This window comes from Vicugna pacos, chromosome 9, assembly GCF_048564905.1.
Source record: "Vicugna pacos chromosome 9, VicPac4, whole genome shotgun sequence".
Lineage (NCBI taxonomy): Eukaryota > Metazoa > Chordata > Mammalia > Artiodactyla > Camelidae > Vicugna > Vicugna pacos.
Window position 1 is genome coordinate 10982670 of NC_132995.1, and position 24802 is coordinate 11007471.

At 46.9% G+C, this 24802-nt stretch overlaps 1 protein-coding gene across 6 annotated transcripts in view; it reads right to left on the reverse strand.

Moving 5' to 3' along the window:
• The window catches only part of HNRNPUL1 (heterogeneous nuclear ribonucleoprotein U like 1), a 33245-nt gene that overhangs the window by 1623 nt on the left and 6820 nt on the right, over positions 1–24802 (reverse strand). For 3 of the 6 annotated variants that reach the window (XM_015248525.3, XM_015248524.3, XM_072967009.1), the window contains exons 3-14: positions 23770–23926; positions 21883–21956; positions 20170–20309; positions 18476–18575; positions 16522–16634; positions 11846–12112; positions 10363–10485; positions 10142–10270; positions 4105–4273; positions 3211–3495; positions 1787–2076; positions 263–454 (exon numbers count right to left, since the gene is read on the reverse strand). In XM_015248525.3, the coding sequence (XP_015104011.2) occupies positions 263–454; positions 1787–2076; positions 3211–3495; positions 4105–4273; positions 10142–10270; positions 10363–10485; positions 11846–12112; positions 16522–16634; positions 18476–18575; positions 20170–20309; positions 21883–21956; positions 23770–23926 (2039 nt within the window). The remainder of the gene's footprint in view (positions 1–262; positions 455–1786; positions 2077–3210; positions 3496–4104; positions 4274–10141; positions 10271–10362; positions 10486–11845; positions 12113–16521; positions 16635–18475; positions 18576–20169; positions 20310–21882; positions 21957–23769; positions 23927–24802) is intronic. The other 3 variants (XM_006214990.4, XM_006214993.3, XM_072967010.1) reach the window with 1 other exon arrangement.

The window sequence follows — 24802 nt, forward strand, 5'->3', positions numbered from 1 at the left end:
ATGGTGCTGAAGCAGGATTTGAGGTTCCTGCTACGCCCTTTTCTTGCTGCACTGGGAAGAGGGACTATGATACCAGTTACTTAGCAGTCAGTGCAGAGCTGTTCAAATGGAATGGCTATACCAGATGAATGCCAGCCTGAGGCCAGAAGGCTGTCCATCTTCTTAGGGATGAGCAGGGACATGAGTCTGAGAATACACACCAACGAGGGGGCCCCAGAAGTCTCTCCATTCCATTCCACCCCCAACCCCTTCTGGCACCTACCTGTTGATACTGGTTATAGCTGGGCTGAGGGTAGGTCTGTGCGGTGGGGGGCGGCGGTGGGGTATAAGGGGCTGGGTTGTAGCCTCCGTAGCTCCCATAATTGTAGGCAGGTGGTGGTGGAGGTGGAGGCGGTGGGGCTGTGTAGCCCTGGCTGTAACCTCCCTGGTTGTAGGGTGGCTGGCTGTAACTTGGCTGGAAAATAGGGAGAAAAACCAGGGCTCTGTGAAATAGCCAGTTAAGCTGAGATGGAGGAAGGGCCTTTGTAAGCAATGGGCCCACATAGGAACTTCCCTGGTGGAGGCTGTTTGAGGGCTGAGGAGGAGGGAGGCCAGCTCTGCGACAGGGCAGGACAGGGGAGGATGTGGGGCTATAATCTAGACTCTAATCCCAGCTCTGAGACCTTGGGGAAGCAAGGCACACGGCATCTCTTGAAATCCCTGCTTTTGTTTTTTTCTGTAAAATGAGAATTACAACAGAACCACTCCTTCGGACTGCCTCAAGTATTCAGTAAGCTTATGTGCACAATCAACGGGCACAATAAGTAAATGGTGGCATTTGTTATAGGAAGATCTACTGAGAAAAACAGTTGTGGCAAATTCCTAAGTGCTTCCTATGTCCAGGCTGTACTCTTAACTATTCTAATCCCCTCATCAACTCTGTGAGGTAGGTTCCATCGGCTTTATTTACAGAGAAGGAAGGTGAGGCTCAGAGAGGTGAAATCACTGGGCCCAAGTCACACAGGTAAAAAGTGGCAGAGCCGTGACATGCCCCCAGGCCTGCCTAGTACCAGAGCCTTACCCGTGAAGCTATAATGCCAGCCTTCCCTCACAACAAATGTTGGAAGTGAGTTCTACTAACAACTCTAGACCTTTATGAGGAAAACGAGGTCCTAAGAGGTGAAGTTGTTTTGTCCAAGGTCACAAAACCAGAACGCTGTGCGGCTAGGGTCTGAATCTGTATTGGTTAGACCAGAACTGGAACAATTAACCTCTGCCTCCTGGCAGCTGCCCCCAGGCCTGGCATGTGGAAGGTGCACAGTAAATGGAGACTGCTCTGATGAAGGGGCCTGTGCATACCAGAGCCAGGCACTGGCTCTCTGAGAACTCAAACTCAGCCTGGAGCTGCTCGCAGTGAAGTTCTCAGGGCAGAGGGCAAGTCCTCACCAACCTCAGGGCCTGTCTCCACATCCTGAAGACAGGGGGCCAGCCTGGGCAAAGGGTAACTCCAATCGGCTGCTTTCTTGGGGATTCACAGAGGCCAGTGACACAGCAAAGAGAAATGTACTTGCTGGAAGAAGCACCGTTCACAGCCCACCCCGAGGGGGATGGTAGAATATGTAGGTTCTCAATTTACTCTGGGTCTGGAAGGGATCAGGGAATGTCAAGGGTCTGTTCCAGTCAGAAGCACTGGCAGGGAGAAAGGGCAGGGCTGGAGGTAAGAGTGCCCACCCGTGGCTGGAGCACTGTTGACCTTTCCCCCAGCCCCACCTCCTCACACTGCGCACGCTTGCTCTCCTTCTCTCACCTGTGGAGGGCTGTAGCTGCTGACAGTAGGGGTGCTGGTATTTGCGCTTGAGCCAGGGATGTTGCTGCTCTTGTTGTAGCTGCTGGCCCCTGGGGGGTTCCGAGCAGGGCTGTAGCTGGGCGGCGGTGGAGGCTGCTGTGGCGGTGGCTGTGGTGGCGGTGGCTGCTGTGGTGGCGGCTGTTGCTGGGGAGCCCGGTTGTAGCTGCCTCTGTTGTTGGAGTTGTTGTTATCCCGGCTGTTGTTACCCCAGCGGTTCTGGTTGTAGCCACCACCTCCACTGCGGTTGAAACCTGCATTGGAGAAACCAGATGAGGCCTCGTTGTTCTCAACTTGGAACCCTCAGGAGCTGGGCTGCCTATCATGTGACCACTGAGGCTCCAGATACAGAGCAGAAACCCAGTCCCAGTGAACAAGCAAAGCGCCCTCTCTGGGCTTCTCTAGAGCTCTGGGCCCCTTGTGAAGCCCTGATTATGCTCAGTCCTCACTGCCTGCTGACAGGTCTGTCTTACCCACTGGACTGCCGGCCCAGGACCAGTTCTCTTGGTTTCTACTGTGTCCCCAACATCTAAGCACTGGGGACAGTCCCCTTTGGGCGTGGCCAAATAGGCTAGCCTCTTCTAAGCTTTTATGCAGCTTTCTTAGGCCCAGAACCCTTCCCCTGGCCAACTCCTACTGGCCTCTGGACCTTAGCTAAGACACCAGTATGTCAGGAAGCCTTTCCTGAGCCCTGCTCCTGTGCAGGCTGGATTGGGTATAAATGAACTCACAGTACTTTCCCATTCAGCCCAGAACCCTTCTGGACCATCACTAAAGGGCGATATAGTGTCTGGGTCATGGCTGTGTCCCCAGAACTATCCAGCACAAGACTAAAACAGAGTAGGGTATGCTCATTAAATCATGATCTTACACTTTATTTCAGAGATGGCACAACTTAGTGAATAAGACCTTGGGCTCTGGATCACCTGATCCTAGCTCTGGATTCAGCTAGATGAATCTTGGGCAAATTAACCCCTCCAAGCCTATTTCTCCATTTGTTTTAAAACCAGAAACCAAAACCAATTCTAACATTTGCCTTGTGCCAGGTCCTGAGGTGGGACCCAGAACTGGCAGTCAGCTCAGTTTGGCCCCTCTTCTCAAGGAGCTCATGGTCAGATGAGGGGGAAAAAGATTCACAAAAATGACAGCAATGTGACATACACATAGGCAAGGGTTTCAGGAGCAATGTCCAGGGGAGCAGGACAGTGGGACAGTTTCCCTGAGGTCACAGACTATTATTAATGAGTCTCAGTTCTCTACCAGAGTTCAGAGTTCAGAGTTCAGCTGGTGCCAGGGAAACTTCCATCTGCTGACTGAGGAAGCAGTCACAAAGCCCAACCCTCACCTGGGAACCGAAAGTAGGGAGAGCTCAGTGTGAGATGTCTCACCTCCTCGGTAGTTGCCTCCTCCACCGCTGCCTCCTCCTCGGTTTTGGAAGCCTCCTCGGTTGCCTCCGGGGGGACCTCGGCTGTCATATCGCTGGAAACCGCCGCCACCCCCACGGCCCCGGAAGCCACCACCGCCTCGGTTGTCAAAGCGCTTTTCAGGGGGTGGACCAGCCTTGCGGCCTTCTTCATTGTACTGCCTCACCAGCTTGTCTGCTTCCTCCCTCTGCAGCTCAATGAACAGCACCTCGTCCAGAAAGTCCCCAACATCTGGCAATGTGAAGTTGGCTAGGAGGCAGAGAGGGCCCCAGAGGGAAAAAGGAGAGGCGGTCAGTACCTTCTGAGGTCTGGTCTCCTTTATCCCCAGGACACTTCCCTGCCAGAAGGAAGGAGGGGACTGCCACATGAGCAACAGCAGCAAGACAGGGTCCCAAGCTCAGCCTCTTTGACAATGGTCAGGGGCTTACAAAGACCCTCTTCTCCCTTTCCTGAAGAGGTGGCTAAGCCCCACCAAACCAATGTTTTATAATGCAGGGAGCAGGCCAGACAGGTTCAGTCACCATCCTTGTTTTAACCGAGGCACAAACTGAGGTTTCCTCAGTCAGCCCACCCAGTGGGTGCCAGAGGCAGATGCCTGTGCCCATCTCTCAGCATGTGCTCCCACACATCTCCCTCCCCCGGCCCTAGGCCCATCTAGTCTGAAAATCCTGCCACAGAAGAGATTCAGGCAGCTTTTCCATTTACAGCTGTACAAGACAGGGAAGGGACAAAGCAGAAGCAAAGAAAGAAAGAACAAGATCAAAAAAATTAAGGGGCTGGAGAGGGAAAACCGTGTAAGGTACCTTTTCCCTTAAGGACCCTGTTGCGATGTCCCTCTGGGAATCATTCATCTCCTACCTTTCATTTCTAAGACCGCGTGATCTGGGACATCCTTTCCTTCTTCATCAGTTCGCTTTATTGTTCGGTCTTTTAGGTCCTCATCAGTGGGACAAATTACAATAGCTTTGCGCTGGAAGCCTTCAAATGGTCTCATTTTTCGTCTCTGGGCTGACCCATAAACATTTGTCTAGGAGTAGGTAATAGAAGAGGCAAGAAATGGTACAAGTTGGTTTTTCCCTCTGTGGGATGTTATGTAGGCCAGGGACTGAGAAAAGGATACTAGTTCTCCTAAGCAGGGAAGCTCAGGAAACTGCTCTTCTTCACTTTTAAGATTCTTGAGTCCACCCTCACAAAGTGAACTGACTTGGGAAAGTGGCTGCTGACAGTCACAGGACAAGGGATTCCAAATGGCTGGGCATTGCTACTACTCGTCTAAGTCTCAGATTTTTCCATCTGAAAGGCAGGGATCATATCACCTTCCTCCTGGCTCTGGTGAGGACCTGGAGATGTAAAAATGTCTGGTGGGGGGAGGGTACAGCTCAGTAGTAGAGTGCCTGCTTAGCATGCACGACATCCCGGGTACCTCCCAGTACCTCCAACAAGGAATAAATGAATAAATAAACCTAATACCTCTCCCTTCCCCTACCCCCCAAAAGACTACATGTTCCATTTTAAGGGGAGAACGTGTGGCTCAGTGGTAGAATGCGTGCTTAGCATGCATAAGGTGGGTTCAATCCCCAGTACTTCCGTTTAAAAGAAAAAAAAAAAATCTGGCGGGAAAGAAGTCTGAAAATATGGCCAACAGAACTGAAACTGTCTTAGGAAAGGCTTCCCAATGGAAAGGACCAAGGAAAGTTACATTTGAGGAAAAGATGAGGCACAAGAGAGCCTCTTCCAAGACACAAGGAACAGGAAGTTGGACTGTGGGTCGGCCAGAGGCCAGGAGCCCCAGTGCAGCCTGCTGGGAGATCTGGGCTGAGGGTGTAGCTATTCTCTATACCAACCAGACCTAGAGGCCCTGACACACAGAGCAGGCGAAGATGCTCTTCCCTGTTCCCCAGGGAAAATGTCCCAACTTTGTTAAGGGGGCAGGGGGCGATGAGGGTGTGTGGTGGGCATACACATGCTGTAATCTGTGCCTAGAGCACTGGCCCAAGGAGAGGTCTTGAGCCACAAATGGTTAAAAAGCACATCAGGTTACAAAGGAAAAGTTAAGCCCTCTCCCCACTGCTCTTCTTAGACTCCATTCCTAAAAGCATAGCAAGTGGCATCTGGCCATAGGAAGATAGAATTTGGCTACCTCCAGCTAGAAAATGAGTTTTTTTTTTTTCCTGGCACAAAAGCCAGAGTGGGTGGATGTGGCCCCAGCCATTCTGTGGACAACCCATCCCACTCTTTGCTTGCCCGTAAGATGTGATCCTATTTTGATTCCTTTGAATCCTGAGGACATGGATAAACACCTCCTGGAGGCTTTCTCTGGGGGAAGACCTGTCCTGTCAATGTACTGATGAGGGGACAAAGAAGAAAAGCAACACTGCCAAGGGGGCTAGTCCCTGCAGCTTCATAATGGGAGGAATAGGGGCAGAGCAGCCTAAACTCATAAACTGCTGGCCCCTGTCCTGGGAAGTGGCTAGACTCAAAGTTGAAGGGATGGCTCCTCAGACACTTTGGAACTAAGGTGCTGAGAATCCTCTTGGTGACAGTTTTTAAGACTGCACCTCCTTTCCCTCACTCCTTGGCTTCAGGAAGGGAAGAAGAGCACCTAAGCCACGACAGCAGAAATGCAAATACTTGGCTTTCCTGGAGGAAGGGAGTTAGCTGTCAGTGGCTGTTGCCACAGCAAACAGTGAGGTCAGAGCCCCTGGGCTGGCCCAACACTGCTGTGGTCACTGGGGGCTGCTGGTGGCTGTTGCTAGGAGACCAGCACAACAGCTAGGTCAGCTTTTCCAGCTGTGTGGGCTCCCTCTGCGTAGCTCCTGCTTCTTCCAGTCCCACCCTGCTTGAAGATGCTGACTCTAAGGAGGTCTGGGGCTGTCTGTGTTCCCTGGCCTCCAGGCTACTCCCATTCCCCTGTGATGTGGGCCAAAGGGCAGGAATTGAGTTTTGGAGTTTTTTGGGTAGGAAGCCTGGGCTAGTTTTATTTTATGTATTTATTTTACAACATCTTATTTTTTAAACTGAAATATAGTTGATAGGAATTGGGTTTCTCAGAGCAGCTACATGGGGTAGTTTTGGTATGTAACAGTCTGGGGAAGTGAGGAACAGAGCAGGCTGCTCACAGCGTGAGTTCTGTAAGAGTCCCACTGTCCCCTGTCCATTCTCACTTGTCCCCCGTCTGCAATTCAACAGGGTCAGGCTGGCAGTGGGAAAAACCTGCCAGGATCCCAGAGGAGCAACCTTAAAGCTGGTGACAAGAGTCCACTCTGGGCTGAGTGAGCTAAACCCAGTGGAACAAACCACGTGTGTGGGGAGAGAACTGGCCAGTGTCAACAAAGGAATGGGCTGAGGCTCTGGGGAGGGTGGAGGAAAGAAACATCTTCTCCAATGCTTGTCAACAAGAGGTAATTTACTTTTAGGCCTCCACTGTTAGCCCTGGGTTTCTGTTTCAGGCAAAGGCATGGCACCTGCCAACAGGGATGCAAAGCAGAACCACAACAGTACATTCTGAGGGTTAAGGCGAGGTTAGCAATGCTGTCTCATCCAGCCCTGCCTCTGATCACTGCCTGGCCTGGCTGTGGGCTATTGCAATCCTAAGAGAATGCCTAGCTTGCAGACCTCAGCTCTGGGGGTGGTTTTGGCCCTCAAATGTGGCCCTGCAGAGGCCTTCTCAGAAGCTTCCAGGAGGGCAACTTTGCTGCCTCACACAGGATCAGCTCCTGCTCTGCACCCAGGCTCAAGGCACCTTGGTAAGCTAGGGAAAGGCCAGCCAGCATCTCATTCCAGAGGTTTTCCATGGGCAACAGAGGACCCCAAAGAGCCACTTGAAGCAATATGGCCTTCTCCCTTATTCTCTTTGAGTGTTCCACAGCTCTAATACCCAGAAGATCTGAAGAGAATACTCTGGTCCATCATGGAATGTACTTAAAAGGTCCAACACACATGAAAGCTTGTGCCCAGTGAGACACATCCTAGGGTAAGGGCTGGGGTCCTGGCCAGACAAAGGCAGAATCCAGGCTCACTCAAGAGTAGCCTGGCTTCTGCAGGCACATTCTCCTTCCCTCTCGAGGATGGCATTTCTGAGGTCTAACTATGTCATAGGAGACCCAGAAGAGCCAAATACAGGGAGGTCTGAGCACTTGGGAAAAACAGCTCTGGGCTGAGATCCAGGGACTGCAGGGATTTTACCTGTAGTACCAGTCTCTGCTCTGGGAAGTTCCATCTAACTCAGGAGACAGCTCTGCATCGACCTGGCCCTCACTGCCAAGGCTGGTGGGGTGGGAAATGCCAGGATCTGGCCTAGGGCTTGGTCTGAATCTTCTACACATCCACCGAGGGTTTTCTGGATCACACTTTTGGGGTGTAAGCCAAAACAGGTCAAAACCAGTGGCTTTAGACCTCTTCCTAGGCCTCAATAACCTCTAGTTTCAGGCCCCCATCTGTGGTTAACCAGAGAATCATCCTCTTCCACCTTCAGAGTTTAGGTTCTTTTGCCTCGCTGTTGGCTTGGAGCACTTGGCCTGACCTGCATGCTCCTCCATCAGGAGCCCTGAAGACCACAGGTTCACCTAGGGCAGCCCAGGACGCTGTCCCTGAGCAAGCCAGCACAAGCCAACAGGGCCAACAGTGAATATTTACAGTGTCAGCTGTTCTATGCCTGGTTGAGGTGCTGGGGGCCTGACCTCCAGAGAAATGCTGGACAGAGATGTTAAGATGACCTACTCCTTGGACTATAAACCTTCTTTACTAGACCACGTATCTGAAATGGGTTTCATAGATGATTTAACCAGCAAACTAAGAAAAAGACAAGCAGGGAATATTTGCTGGGGTATCCAAAAAAGGGATTCTCAGGGTATTAAAACACCACTGCTCGACCTTTCAGGACCCTGAGTCCCTTTGAGGCCAAAATTCTAAAATGCCTTGACAAGAAAAATGGGGCAAAGTTGAGGCCATGGTTAACAAACAAACAAAAGACAAAGTCTTCCAAGGGGAAGAAGCTGTCTGTATGCATTACTTACGGGGCTGAGCTGGGGCAGTAACCCTGGGTGGCTCTTGGACTATCCTGTGCTCAACGTTTCCCCCACTGTAACTATATTCTAGACATTAGCCCAATTACTTTGTTTTTATCAAAATTTAGTATTATGGAATCATGTCCTGTCTTATTCACAAACATGAGTCTTCCGGCTCAGTTCCATGGTTTGCAGCATTGGTCACCGGATAAAGTACACCTTTTCATGTCTACCTTCCTGAAAAGCAGAGTAAATCTCACATCTCCCCCATCACAGAAGGGTGCCAGTGGTGTTGCACAGCCTTTGCCAACTTTCAGTTTTCATCAGCAAACCAGATTTTCACTCTCAATACCTAACTATTTGGTGAGATCATCTAATTTGTCTATCATGATGAACTATTACCAGCCAGTAGCCCTTTTTCTTTTTAAAAGTAAGTTCTTACTATGTGCTCCTTTCAAATGTTGGCTATTGAGGCATCATTTTTCAACTGTAAATGGTGGTATATTATAAAAAGATACAATGCAGGAATAGCCAGATGGAACAGATGCAAAAGGCAAGGAAAATGGGAAGGGGCAGGGAGCTCCCATGCTGAGAGCACCACCTTTCCCAAATCTCCACTTGTTTACCAATCCAGAAGCTCCTGTTTAAATGTTTTGTATAAGCTGCTCAAATCTAAGCAAAACACCTTGATCCCCTGAAGTTTCTAACCACCTTTCTGGTCAGCCAACTATCATCACCAGCTCAAAAGCCCTTTGAACTCATGGTAACCAAGCACTCAGGGTTACATGTATGGAAAGCATCCCAGTAAAGCTGCCACGTTGGGTGTGCTGCTTAGTTTATGTATTTGCACACTCACAGGTTTTTTTGTTTTTGTTTTCTGGGGAGAGGTAATTAGGCTTATCTATTTATTTTTAATGGAGGTGCTGGGGACTGAATTCAGGACCTCATGCACGCTAGGCATGTGCTCTACCGCTGAGCTACACTCTCCCGCAAACAGGTTTTTAAGAAAGCACAAATCCAAGGCTTAGGGGAACAGAGACTCGTTTGTACATCCCTAAATATAGAATTTACCACTTGAAAAACTCTTCAGGACAAATGTCAAGGATATCTCACAGGTGGTAAATACGAGGAAAACATTACTCTGAGACAGGGATCTTTAACCATGTTTGGGTCACCCATATTTTTGAGACTGCTGAAAGCCACGCGCAATCTTCCTACCCTAACTCAAAAGTTTCTAGCTAAAAAAAGGACATACCTGCATCTGCATACAAAATTCTATGTTTAATTTTGAAGGTTCCCAAATTGTCTGATGTTAAGAACCCTGCTTTTAATTGAAATGTGGTAGAAAATACATGACTTACACATGTACCTGACAGTCATAAAAACATGCTCAGAGAAGCTGAGACACACCTATTCTGTAGAATAACTAACAACAAACTCTAGCTTCTATGTGCCTGTCCACATGTTAATAAGTAACATTTTGGGCACTATTTTGATTGCCATTTTAAGGATTAGGAGGCTTAGAGTCAGAGGATGAAGTCAGCTAGCTGCCCACAGGCATGCAGCTAGGAAGTGGCAGAGCTGGGATTCAAGCTGAGGTCTGTTCAGCTCAGAAATCCGTATCATTCCATTTCACTAAATTGCTCTCACCTGATGATGTTCTTCTGCACTGCTCAGGGCCTGAGCTACACCTGGATCACTGCCCTAGACCCCCCTCACAGACTGGACTCACAGAGCTGTGTTAAGCATCTGGAACTGCGCCATCACATGTGGCTGACCTCTGATCAGCACTGCAGTCCAAGAGCATTATGGGAGAAAAAATACAAGGACAGAGGGGGATTCCCGGGTACCCTCTCCTCTCCTGGGGCATGATGGTCACCAGTAAGTACCTGATCTAGGATATAGTTGCGTTTCTTGCGGGCAGCGATCTGGATGAGGCGGTTGAGGCACTGGGTGGCCTGCTGGATCAGGACATCCCAGCGGCCGGCATAGTTCCGCTGCCGGCGCAGGCCCATCACCTGTGGGCAGAGGGTGGTGAGGGGTGGGTAGTGCTGTTTGCTGAGCAGTACTCAGGGAATGGGAGGCAAATAAAGACCAGGGGCGTACTTACCCGCATCTTATCCATGATGGCATTGGTACCCAGGATGTTGTACTTCTTGGAAGGGTTGGAGGCTGCATGTTTGATGGCCCATGTGGTTTTACCAGCAGCGGGCAGGCCCACCATCATCAGAATCTATAAGAACAGGACCAGGAGGGACACTTTGAAGCAAGAAGAGTGTGAAGCATGGCAGCCTGGCACCACTCTGACTTGCCTGTGACCGTGAGGGTGACTCTAAATCTCAGGTCACCTCTGGGAAGTAGAAAGCATCTACCTCAAAGCACTGCTGTTGGAATTCAGAGATGAGGGTTGTCAGACTCTCAGCAGAGGGCCTGGCATGAAATGAGCACACAATCAAGTGCTGTTATTATGAGTATTTACATTTTTGTTCAGACAAGATTCAGTGGCCTCTGACAGGGAAGGGTCCAGGGAACAGGCACAAGGAGTGGTAGAACCTTCCCGGAGTCTCAGATGGGGACGACTGTACACACAAGGACATATATCATATTTAATGATTATGTTTAGAACTTGGCAAACACTGGATGCAACCTAAATGCCAACAATAGGAAAATGGTATGTGAGGCTACTAAGAATGAGTTTTAAAAAAGATGTTGGGAGGTGGGGTGGGTGGGTATAGTTCAGTGGTTAGAATACATGCTTAGCATGCACAAAGTCCTGGGTTCAATCCCAGCACCTCCATTAAATACATACATAAATAAATAAACCTAATTACCTCCCTCTACCAAAAAACTCCAAACAAAATAAAACGGTGCTCTCATAAAACAACATTAAGTGAAAAGGGCAGGATATCAAAACACATGTATCATGAGATCTCAATTACAAATGTGTGTGTGTATAACAAGCACCTAGCACAGCAAACAAACTCCAAAACTTTCAAAGGAAACTTCTTTGTGGATGATGAAATTATGGGAAACTTTCATTTCTTTATATTTCTTAATTTTCTAGAATAAACAAAAAATCATTCATGTATCAGAAAAAATATTTCAGAACAAAGACCACTAGTACAGCTTCTGCAGCCAAATCAGTTCCACGCCCAGCTGCCATTCTTGTTCTCAGACAGCCCTGGCTGGGAGTGTGGAGCTACACATCTCCTCCAAGAACTCGCCCACCAGGAAGTGCCTTTGCACCCTTTTCAGCTGGAAAGAAAGCCTTCTTTTCCAAGATTCTGACCTCACCCAAGGAGCAATGTGGCAACTTCCTTTTGGAATCTTTCCAAGATTTAGGTCTCTTACCTTAGCCCCTCCCTCTTTGGCGTAAGCCACACACCCACAACTCTCACCTCACTCTCACAGCAGCTTTCAACTCCAAGCCCAGCAAAGAGGAGCCGGGAAGAGGCCCTTCCCCGCAAAGGTTACCCATGCAGCAAGGCTGTGCTGTTTTCACCACACCTGGCTGCCCAATGTCTCCCCTCGGTCTTGGCAGCAACATGGTTCTGGAGAGGAGGCCACCAATTCAGGCTTCCAGGCCCACTCACCTCACACTCTGCCTTGCTCTTTGGTCCAACGGTGCCCCGGATTCGCTCGCTCAGGGGAAGGTGCTGGATGAAGGTGAAGCCTGGGAGGACAGAACAGTAGGGCTCCGCCCTCTGCCCAAAATTGAATTCCACTGCACAATTCTTCACCAGGACATGAGGGTAGAGGGCCTGACCGCCCAAGGCTTCCTTCTGGATTCGGAAAGCAATGCCCATCCACTTCCCATTTTTGGTGAAGGAAAGTTCCACGTCATTTCCACATTCAAAGTCCTAGGAGAGAAAGCCAAAGGAAGGTAACTACTAATGCTCAGCTTAAGGCACAAGTCAGAGAGTAGATGTAGGGAGTGAAAACAGAGCCAGCTTTCCAGATTTAAGTGTATCCCTCCCCAGCATACAGATATGTTGGGCAGCACCAGGGAACAGCTCAGAAAATGTGTAGCCCAAAGCTTGCCCAAGACCCAAAAGCTGGCCAACGTGAAGTGTATAATTTTAGGAAGCTCCAAGTATTTCAGTCTTGTGCCTAGTCTGAGATAGAGAGGAAGACAAAAGCAATCCTGTCTGCCCCCAATCCCAGCAAGATTAACAGATGGAAAGAAAGCCAAAGCAGGGCCTTTGAAGTCAAGTTCAGCTCGTACAAATGCATTCATTTATGCATTCAAGACATGTTCCCAGTTCCTGTTCTTCCTGGTGTGTATGTCTACAGTGATCTGGGCCTGACAGAGCTCAGGGCCTAGTAGGGAATCAGACCAGGGACACTGTCCTAATTCAGTAAGAGCACCTCACAGGAGCAAGATTATCTGAGGAGGAACCCATAAGCCAAGTACTGAACAATAAATGGAAATGAGCCAGGTTTGGTGCGGGAGGAGAGAGTTCTAAATAGAAGTATTGTTTTTGTACAGATCTGGCAGTGAGGCAACATAGGGTGAGACTGGCCGAAGCATAAAGAATGGGGTGGGGGGAGTAATTTCAGGTACAGCTGGAGAGCCAGGCAGGGACCATAGTTATTAACACAACAATTTATTCAGTCTTTACTGAGCAGCTGAAGTTTAGTGGTTAAGATTGTTTTAGAAGTCAGACTGCTTCAGTGCTACCAATTACTTCCTATTCAGTTTCCTTATCAAAAAGAGGGAACATGATAAGAATTTACACAGCATAGAGCTGTTCTGAAGATTAAACAGGTTAGTGTATTTACTACACTGTGAGCACACAATGAATGGGCACTCTCACTCCAAGATGCCAGGCACTGTGCTCGGCTGAAGTAAAGGTAGGAGGCATGGCCCCTGCCCTCAGTGTGTGAGGGGCTCTCTGTCACCTCAGGGGTTTGGATTCGTGCTGACGGCAACAGAGCAGAGCCCCTGACTTGTTTCAAACTGGAGAGTGGCCTGGTCAAAACTGTGTTTTAGAAAGATCACTCTGGCCGCAGGGTGAAGGTTTACAGTTAAAGGAGACTCAAAACTTGGGATCAGACAACAAACAGAAGCAAAGGTTGGGTTCCTGATAGAAAAACTACAAGATGCGGTATTCCTTCCCTCTTCATAGGGAGACCAGCTTGGGACTTGCCCTTTGAGAAGCTGTGAAAGCCCCTTCCCTAAAGGAGCTTCCTCACCACCCTCCTCAGTGCTCACACGGTACAGCTCTACACAGTTCTTTCTATCTGTTCCTCTGTAAGCGCCCACAAATTGAGACCATGCAGAGCAGGCATGCAAACATCTGTGGACTGAATCCTTTCTTGATTTCTGCAGCAGCACGGTCCCTGCCCTGTCTTCTTACCTGAGCAAGAGTGGCCCAGGTCACCTTTCCTCTAATATGGAAATGAACATCATCAAGGTTTAACTTTCCTTATGGCCATTGGCTTCACTACAGGAACTTACCATGTTGTACATAAATCAGCACCCTCAACTGACAAATCCACCACTGACAGGGCCATCTGTTGAAGAAGTTAAGTGTTGTTGTGTCACTTCTGCTAAAATACTCCAGGTGCCATACACTCCAGTGGTGCCTAGCATCATTCAGAGCGCACCATTTGTGTAGCCTCACTTCTCATATCTCTTTGTGTTCTCCCCGGGGCTCCAAATATTTCACTCCTTACGTTTACTGAAATGGGTTATACTGTTTTCCCTACCTGGAAGGCTGTTTTGTCCTTTCTGTTTCGTAAATGTTGAGAAGTCAAGACCTGACACCAATGTTCTCCCTACTGGTTCCTTCAGGTCACTGATTTTTACATCTCCTGCAACCCCTCACTCTGAGCCTTTTAAAGTTATGGCATCCTTTAAACAAAGGAAATTGCACATGGAATCTCAAAAATAGAAGTAGAGGTGAATTGGCTGAAGCAAGACTCAAGGCCTGGAGTTCCAAATGCCAAAAATTCACATAACTTCACGTTTGGATGGGGCAGAGTCTGGGGAACACTGTCACGCTCTGACAACACATTTTATTGCTACTACCTCTCTGAAGTGCAGTCTGACAGTAGCTGTCAAAAATTAACAATACACCTTTGACTCAGATGTTATGCTTTCAGGAGTAAACACTACACCTATATTCCCACAAGAATGCAAAAATTATGTGAAAGTTGCTCACTCCAGCACTGCTAAATGTGCTCCAATGGGGAAGTAAGAGAAACTAAATCACACGAAGGATCCATGTGTGGGGACCCAAAAGACTCTCCAAGATACTCTGGCAAGTGGGAAAAAGATAAGCTGTCATCGTAGCATTGATTTTTCCAGCAGATGACTTTCAGGTCCACCTACAGAAGACTGGCTAAATTACACCAGGGGAAACTGACACCTGCATCAGAATATAAGGCAACCACTAAATAAAAAGGTGAGAAATTAGTCAAATGTCCATTAATAGAGGACTGACTATATAAATATGGCAGATCCACACAATGACTACAGACTATATAAAAGAACCAAGTCCTCTAGGTAGCAATATTTTTTAAAATCTCTAAGATATATATTTAAGCAAAAAAAAAGATGCGAATGACATATATGTAATATGCTGCCTTCTGTGTAAAAGAAGAAAAATAACAATCATCTTTCTTGTATTTTGATAAAGAAACTCTGAGTACCAAGAGGTTCACATGTAGGGGAGGATATATGTGAACCATGGGTGGAGGGGACAGATCTGAAGAAGACACTGCATACCTTTCTGTATTTCTTGATATTTTTGGAAACCATGGGAATTTATTAATTATTCAACAATGCTTTAAACTGAACTGGATCTATATTATCTGTGAGGACAGGGAAAGAGCCGAGGTTTACTGTTAAGTGGAAAAGAAAATCAAGGTTTAGAACAGTGTGCAGAATATAAACATGCTTAATTTTTGTTCAAGAAAACATGCTTTTTATTAAAAAGATAATGAGGTTGTGAAAGACAAAGGAAGACTGAGAAACAGTTTCAGACTAAAAACACATGACAAGAGGATGTGATATGTGATGCTGGATTGGATCCTGAACCAGAAACCAAACTGCTCTAAAGGACATGGTTGGGACAGCCGACAAAATTTAAATGTGGACTATGGAGCAGGTAACAGAATTACCCAATGGTAAATGTGATAACTGTACTGAGGTTTATCCTTAAGAGATGCATGCCGAAGTATTAAGGAACGAAGACACAATGTGGGCAATGTACTCAAACAGGTCAGATAAAAATCAATATACATTTGAGAAAATGGTAAAGCAAATGTTGTAGTTTGGACAAGGCTCTGTGAGAATTCTTATGGCTTTTAAGTTTGAAATTATTTCAAAATAAGAGGTAAAAGGAAACGGGGTGAAAAAAAGAGAACATGTGTACAAATATGAGGAAGAGAGAAGAAGACCAACAGGAAGGATCCACTTAAGTAACTCCTTTTCAGGGCTTCACGGCACATTTTACAAACATCTACAACTCCTAGTGATATCGGCGTTAAGTTGTACTTACTGAGCACTTGGTATGTGCCAGACATTGTTGTAAGTGCTTCTACTGGGTTAACTTAGTGACCTACATGAAATTCTCAGGGAGATGCAAAGATTCTCATCTGGAAGGAACTGAAATGCAGGGAGGGTAAGTTGTCCAGGACTGTGAGTGGAAGAGCAGGGACTGGGTCCGGGTCTAGGGAATCTGGTCCAGAGCTGACAGCCACACTCCACAGCACTGTGAGTGTTGGTCACTGCTCTTGGGGACTGAAGTGCAGCAGCAGGTCAGGTACCCTCTATCTTTTTCTGTTTTACATCCTCCCCTGCCCTTTCAAAAGGCAACGCAGGAAGCTTGACTTAACCAATGTGAAATGAAGGAAGGGAGAAGTTTTGGGACGAGATGATGCCAAAGTGAGGCAAGAGTCAACATCACTGCCTTCAAGAGCAGAAAGTCTATTCCATAGCAAAGAAAAATAAGAAATTCCTGGGTTTGTTTAGAAAATGTCTCTCTGTTATCTACGAATGGAGGAAGGTTGTGCACACTTGATGCCCCAAACATCTTCAGGGTGCCATCTGACAGCTTTGCACAAAAGACCTGAAGGGGAAGAATGGCAGAATTTTGCACAAAATGACTGAAAACTTTCCAGTCTGTCAGAGACACAAAGAGGTATGGTGAGAGTGGCTGGACATGGGACAGACGATGGACAGAGGTATTATGAGAAAGAAGTCTGCAGGTTGAACTGATAGGACCAACATTTGGTTCTCCCACAGGCTGCCAGCACTCACCGCAAAGCAGCCAATCACATCATTCTCTGCAAACTTGTCTCCGTAGTTTTCAAACCGGCTATTGGTGGACTTCTTCCCAGTGCCTCCATAGCCATAGGAGAAAGGCTCTTCGCCTGACGGAAGAAATAGGCAAAGGCAGGTTAAACCTGCGATGGTCACAACAGCCTTTATGGCTGTCACATACTTTTTAAGAAAAAAAAAATCACTTTCTTTACTAGTTTTACTAATCAGATGCTTTTTGGGGGGAAGGTAAGGAGGTTCCGTAGAAAGGAAGCACTTCGTTATGCAGAACTTCTGAGGTCTTGATGGGTTTAATTTGTTAAATCTGGGCGTAGGAGCTGAACTGAACTGCTTTGCATAGAAGGGGAGAATTTGGAAAGACAGGGAAGAGGGAAGAGAGGAGCTGGGATAGAGGAAGGCTGTATGCTGAGATGCAACCCTTCCCTGTGACACTCAATATTCAGTCAAGTCTACTAATGGTGTCAATTTTTGGTGCCAGTGAGTTTTGGTCATAAAGTAGTGAAGGGACTGCACTTCCCTCCTGCAGACAATGAGGTCTAAGCCCTAGGAAAGGTGCTGGATTTCCTTAGGCTACAGAACCAGGGGCTGAAGCAATGTGAATGTGATCCCAAGGGCCCTGGCTGACATCTGGGTTATAGACAAATCCTAGGCAAGGAACCCAAGGAGCATTCTGCCAGAAAACCAGGAGCCAACAAGCATGAATTCCAGGCCCAGTTCCTGTATGTACCAGCTGTGTGACCCTGGACATCTGCGTGACTGTTCTGGGCTTTGTATCTTTATCTATATCAACTACCCTTCACTTACATCTCAAAACTGAAACAAAAATAAAAGGTGGCATATGAATCCTAAATTAAAAAGTGCTAATGCATATCACAATGAAAACTGTACACTCCTTTGGACTTAGCATTTCTACTTTTAAGGACCAGTCAGATTAATTACACACAAGGACAACTCAAGTGTTTAATAGCAAAAACCTGCAATTAACTTAAATGATCTACAAAGCATTTATAAATAAGTGATACAACTATAAAATGAAAAATTATGCAGTGGTCAAAAGAGCTATACTTATTTACAAAAATATATCCATCAGAAGTTCTCAGAAATGTCCACTGAATAAAACCTAACTCTCAACTTAAAAAAAATTTATATATACATCATATACTAAGTAGGAAAGAGCAATCAAGCAACAAACAGAATAGTACGCATAATATACCCCATTTGAGATACACAAAGGACACAGGAGCTTTTCAGAAGACCACACGTGAAAATGTTAACACTGGTTATCATCTCACAGTCTAGGGGCATTTCCATTTTTACCCTCTATAATGGCCTGAATTTTTACAATGAGCTCATGTTATTTTCATAATCAGAATGTTTATATGACCAAGGAAGGAGGTCTCAGTATTGGTCACTGAAATCAGTCACTTGGGGTCAGAAGGTCATTGAGGCCTGGGGTCCTATGAAAATTCAAAACCTCCCACTTGGCAGCCGCTGCTTCTCTCTGTCAACCAGCCCTGGCCCCACTGGTCTCTGATTTCTCTTTTACTCAGGGTTAGGCTCTGGGCAAAAAATCTCAGCAGAACTTAATGGGGCTTGAGGAACTTATTACATTCAGTATAGTTTGAAAACAGGAGACAACTGATCCTTTTTTTTTTTTTTAAGGGAACAGTTTTCTAAAGAGACCTTTGGACCGTCTTCTTAAAGATTAAGGATAAATTTTCGGTAGAGAAGTTGTCATATGACTGTGATCTTCCAGTTGAAACTTGTACGCCTGAAGTCGGGCAGTGGCATATACCTAATTCTGGTGTCTGTTCCACCCTAGGTAGTTCCGTTCCAGGTCCAACGCTGGGAAGAGAAGCTTAGGAAGCATGAGAATCCAGGCACAGAGCCACTTGCTCTACTCTTCTGGATTGCTTGACTGATCTCCCCTTACCTAGCTGCGTGCTGCAGGAGTCCAGGGACCAACCGATACGGACAACGTGTGGGTCTGGCTCCGTAGAAGGAAGGTGCTTCACAGAGATTTCCTCATTGATCTGGGGACAGAGAACAAGAGGGCCCAGAATTATTCTCTGGAGGCTGGTGGGTTACAAGGCAATACAGGAGGGAAGTGCACAGACCGTAAAAAACAGAAACAGTTTTTGTTGCTGAGGAAAAAGTATCTAAGTTGCTCTGAAGAGCCTGTTATACTGAAACCAGGGCTTCCAAAAGGCTCTGGAGAGTGCAGGGCCAGAGACAGGTATTTCAAAACACAGATTTTTTTAGTTTTAACACTTGCTGCAGGGGAAACAGGGACTGAACACCTGTTGTAGAAACATAAATTGGTACAACGTCTTTGGAGGGCACATGCTCTATAACCAAGCAATTCAACTTCCAGTTTATCCTATAACCACACACAAAAATACTCAGTGTGGCATTGTTTATATGACAGAAAGAAAGGAAGGGAAGAAAGAACCATCAATAAGGCACTGGTCACATGATGGCACATCCAAGCCACAGAATATGACACAGCAGTTAAAAATGAGGCAGGGGATATACTGGTATAGAAAAATGTCCAAGATATAGTACTAAGTAAAAGAAGCAGAAAGAATAAAAAGCACCTTCTGACTTAACCTCTAATTAAGTTAGAGGTTAGACTGCCTATTTATCTGTATTTGTTTGTGGCTTTTGGAAAGTTACCCTATTTCACCGACTTCTGGATGTACATTTTTCACATTTTAACATCCCCCAAATCCGGATATATCTTACAATTGATGTGATAAGAAAGCACTGTGGCAGTTTAACTGGCAGCATTTCTTTATGAGTAGCACACAAAACAATGTGCAACTTAGAATTAATGGTCTTAGCCAATCAAATATGATAACCCTTGGTCTCAACTTTCACCTCTTAAAAAACGGGTATAACAGTATCTATTTCATGATGATACTATGAGGATTAACGGAAATAACCATGTAAAGAACCTGGCGTATCTATCATACGCAAATACAAATACAATCATAAGTAAGTTTAAATATACAAAGTCTATACAAGAAATTGTTAACATGTAAGTTATCTCTAGAAGGTAGGATGGGGACTGGGAGGATGTGAGTATAACCTTGCTTTTTAACCCTATATTCTTCTGTGCCATCTGAACTTGTGTTACACACGAGCATGTGTTATTTTCATAAACATGACATGAAACTGTGGAGAGATGATGGTAGAGGATGGCCTAATGGCAGAAGCTTTCTTTGCCCAGCTCTCCCTCTGGCTTCCATTTAACTGGTGTTGCCCAAATCCATTCTTTCTAGCCCACTTTTTTTCTAAACAACTCCTTTTCCCTAAACAACTCCTTTTCCCAGTTCTGCAAACATGTCACCCCTAAAATGGCTGGTTGTATAATACCTGGGTCAAATCCCACCAAGGAAAATATGCTTGATGAAGCAATGTATGGCCGGCCTGTTTTTCTCATATAATGTTTAGCAATGGTATAGTTCTCTTGAATTCATTATATATTTTTTTTGTTTGGACACAAAGTCTATTTTCAGTCAAATCTCTTCTGCTATCATGGCTCTGACCAAGGTGGCTGGTGACAGGCTATTCCAAAGGATGGACTGGCTTTCTGTCCCTGTCTCCTCTGTTGTTCCCACTCACCTTCATCTCAAAGCACACACGGCCCCTTCTGACCCCATAGCTGGCACGGGCTCCTGACCACAGGTATGCAAAGCCTTCAATTGTGAGTGGGTAGCCACTACTCCGGTCTCGGGCCACCTTGAAGTGGAGATCACAGTTATCTGTGGAAAACAAAGGCTGATGTTTAATGGTCCCAAGAGAGAGACAGGCACTGGCAGAGGTAAGTTCCCCAAGAGTGTTAGCCAGGAGTACACAAGCTGACACATTGTGGGGATAGGTTCATGAGAAACCAGCTATACCACCTTACCATTCTCCTTTTTAGTAGAAAGGCCCTGGACTACTGAAAACTGGCCTGCACAGGATAAAAGCAACCATTTCACATAGGAACTAGGGTTCTTCATCTGGTTGGGGTCCAAGGATGGCTGTCAGGGGGACCCCTAGAAACTGTACACATGCCTTTTATGGGGATGTATGCTTGCTAGTAAGAGGGTTCCAAATCCTCACCAATTTCAAGGGATTTTAGAACTTAGGAAAGGCTAATCCCCACTGCCACACATTTCAACCATCTTCTGTGCTAACTATGTGTGTGGGAGCCAGACTCCTGCTGCCAACAGCTGAACAAACATCTGACCCTGATCCATACTCACCACCCAGGACCACTGTCAGGTGCACCACAGGCTCCCACCTCCTCATGTGGGCCCAGGGCTCTGCTGCTGTAGCTTGGACTCTCCCTACTCTTTAAGGAGCCTCTCATGCCTTCAGGAGAGCCTTTCCTGATCATCTCATCCAGTAGGCTTTCTCCTTTCTCAAAAGGCTGAGTGCCATGGTCTGTACATTTGGCATTTAATCTAATCAGATGTTGCTTCATGGACCACTGCCACCCAACTTTAAAAAACATTTAGCTTTACTCTGGGTATACTGTCTTTGAAATCTTGTGATAGAAGAGACTGTACGAGATGTCTTTACCTCTTCCAAAGTATGTAGCCACTGCTCTATAAACATGAGTTATGAAAAGAAACACACGAATGAACTGCTGTTAACGTTCTGCTCTGTTGAAAAGCGCAGCTCTCAGACCTGACTGGGCTTCTGGGTGCATTTATAAACTTGGATTCATAGGCTCTACACTTAGATTCTGTCTTAGGATGTCTGAGGAGGAACAAGATCTCTATATTCATTCCCCTAGGAGTTTAGATGTGCAGTCAAGGGGAATGCCTCTTATCCTGAGGAAAAAAAACTGAACTGGAGGACAGAGAGCACAGCAAGCCAGGTTAACGCCTGAGAAGGCAAAGCAGCACTGATTTTACCAGGAAAGTGAGCAGCTGATGGAAACTGGGGAAATGGCTGTCAAAGAGTTAAGTTTCCCCAGCAGCACTCAGGTTCCCTTCCTGATTAGATGACAACCCTCTGTATTTACAGGGTGTTCAGGGTTTTCCAAATGGCACTTGTATCCACTCTGATGAGTGTCACTGAAAGTTCTCTGAGGTATCAGGGCTGGATTACTCCTCCCTGAAGAGAAGTCCCAAGAAGTAGAATGACTTGCCCAGAATCTCACATCTAGAGGTGGGAGCAGAACTTCTGCCTCCAAACCAGCACCCTTGCTCCAGAGCTGCCGTTTCTCACATCAGAACTAACACTGGCTCTGGATGGTACTGGGCAGAGATTCTGTGAAGGTCAAGGTACAGTTTCCCAGTACTGACTGGAATGCGGAATCAGATAAAGACTCCAAGGACTCACATGTGTCGATGGCAACAAGGGTGTCATCAAAGTCATCTTCATCCTCTTCAGCAGGAGGCTGAGGAGAGCGGCCCCTGTGTCATAAAGAAGTATTAAGTCACACAAGAACAGCTGGACAAGCACAGAGGAAGGGAACTGAAGGTTCTGCCGGAATTTGTAAGTGGCTTTCAGGCTGCTTCCTGGATTTCAAGTTCTTCTCACAGAGGTTAGCAGAAGAATTCTGGAACCCTATATCCTTGCAAGGAGAGCACTGACTGTTAACTCCTAAGGTGGGGACAGAGACCGGAGAGGGCGTGCTCTGTTAGGAGGCCATCAGAATCGTTTATAGAGCTTTTTCAAAGACTCTTCGCTCACACCCCCAGATTCTGATTCATATCCTCTACGTGTGCGAATTGCCTGCGTACTGGACTCTGTTACTGATGGGAGGCTACGGTAGGGTACTGGGCCAGGAAGGGGAGTGCATAAGAGCTAGACAAACACCAGTTATTACAATCTGTCCATATTCCAGGCTTTCAAAAACTCCGTATCTGAAAGGATTTGAAATGACCCATTTTTTTCATTCCTTCTCTTTCAAAAGTGTCCTAAATTATGAACGAGATTCATTCCAACCAAAATACTAAAAAGGGACTATATGAAAATACTGCTGGTTTCCAACGTATAGAAATAAGAGTAAAGGATAGAAGCACGGGGTCTAATGCCCAGGGTCCTGCCTAGGACAGTCTGGATGACCTTCATCCACCATATGCCCCGATCGGGTCCCACACCCATCAAGCCACTGGCACTTCCCCAGCAGCAGGCTCCCTTCTGGTGGAATGCCTTTCCACCCTGCCAGTCCAGGGCTAGCACGAAGCCCAGTATGAAGAAGCAGCTCATCACATGGTGAGTCCATCCTAGGAAGCTTTCTCTGCCACCCCTGGATGAAACCAATTGTTCCTCCTCTGCTCTCTGTCAGTAAGTCACTCTAGGCCTCTGTCCTGCAGGAGTCAGTGAGAGCAATTCATAAGAGGTATATTCTATCTCCTAAATTAGCCACAGCCATGAGACCTAGGCCCTGTCTTAAAAAAAAAAGTCACAAGCAAATTAGAAGAGTGACTCCACCAGATAGGAAATAAAATGTGTCAGATGACCAGCCACGATGAGGAGAAAATAAGTGGTCATTCCTAGTTTCTGTGATGTGATTAGAAAAGGCCTCACACAGGAGCTGAAGGAGGAAAGGTGGGAGGGGTAGAGATGGGACTGGGGTGAAGGGAGGGAAGGCTTGTAAAGAAAGGGGAAAAGAAAATGACCAGGGTAGAGGCCACTGTCTCCCATGAGCTCCTGACACACCCACCCTGACTACCTACCTCACTAGACTGTGGCTTACTAGTGTATATGTGTGTCTCAATCCCTATACTGGGAACAACAGAAGGCGAAACTCACTGCTGAAAATCATCTGTGTGTCTCCAGTGTCCAGCCCAAGGGTGGGCAACTTGTAAAAGCACTATAAGTGCTGATGATAAATGAATGAGTAGATGGATGGAAGGGGTATGTTTGGGAGTAGGTCAGCAAATAGATCTTTCTTTCAATGGAGGAGTATCACGCAACTGTTAAGGACAGGATACTGTGCAGGACTGCAGGGCAGTGGGGCAAAGGACTGGAAAAGCAGATTGAATCTCATATGTAAACGCAAGGTGTTTGGACTTCACCCTCCAGGTAATGGAAAGGGAGGGACTGGGGGAAGGACCAAAAGTTTAGCAAAGTTGAATCTGATAGTGAGTGCAGGAAGGACTGGTGGAGAATGTAAGGGCAGGGAGAACTCTGCCCCTCCTGGTTAGTACAAAGGTTCCAGTGGGTGCCGGGCTACAGACGTGGAGACCTACTGGACAAAGGGTTGCCTCACACACCCACCTCCTATCCTCTCGGTGCTCAAAGTACCCCCGTCCCCGGTTTTCTTCATAAGGCCTCTTGCGACTCTGGAATTGCTGTCTGTCTGGTTTGAGTTGAGATGAATCGGTTGGGAGGAAGCCAGTGGGTGCTTCTTGCTTCATCTCTGTCTTCACTTCTACTGTCAGGACAAATTCAGATGGTCAAGACACTCAGAAACTCCTCAGCTATCACTTTTCTGGTCCCCTTTACTTCAGGAGGTATCGGCAGGATCCTGACTACAGTGATGAAAGTCTAGGCACAGGCAGCTTGCTGGGTTTGATGGAAGCCTGCTGAGGGAGCAAAGAAGGCTGAGCTGGAGAACAAGGCTCTCCACAGGGAGGCTGAGGATGGCCATCTAGGCATATCAGCACTGACAGTTGATGGCGTGACAGATGTCAGTCAGATAACTCTCAGGCTTCATGGGGAGGGAGAGGGGACTTCAGCACTAACCAAGGACAAGTTCATTAAGGGCCTACCCAAAGGCAAAAGGCTGCCTTGGCTACTTTGCCAAAGGCCCCATAAAAGCTGGCCTGCACCAAGTGGGAAGGAGCCCTGAAAGATTTCTAAGATCCGTTTAAATTCTGCGATTCCATGATTCTACATTCTTCAATTTCTCCTCCCAAAGAATCTCCACTTCAGTTCTTACAAAGCTTCTTCAATCTAGCGATGGAGGGGGGGAAGGTCAGTTCAACAGTGTTGCGGTCCCACAGGTAATTTAACCAGCTCTAATCTCTCTACCACAAAGTGCAGAATTACTTCAGAAGGGACAATCTGCACATAAGCCAGCCCTAGGTGTTATGGCCTCAATTAAGTCACACCACAGATAGGAAGTAAGGATGGGATAACATGCTGTGGACCATAGGAAAGTCCCAATGTCACATAGACTCCAAGAATCAGTGCCTAACCAAGAGCAAACTGTGAATTCAGCCTCTCCTCATTTCTCCCACAGCACCTATGCCTGATGCTGTGGATCACTCACATCTACACATTTCAACATTCAAGCCACGCCCTGGCT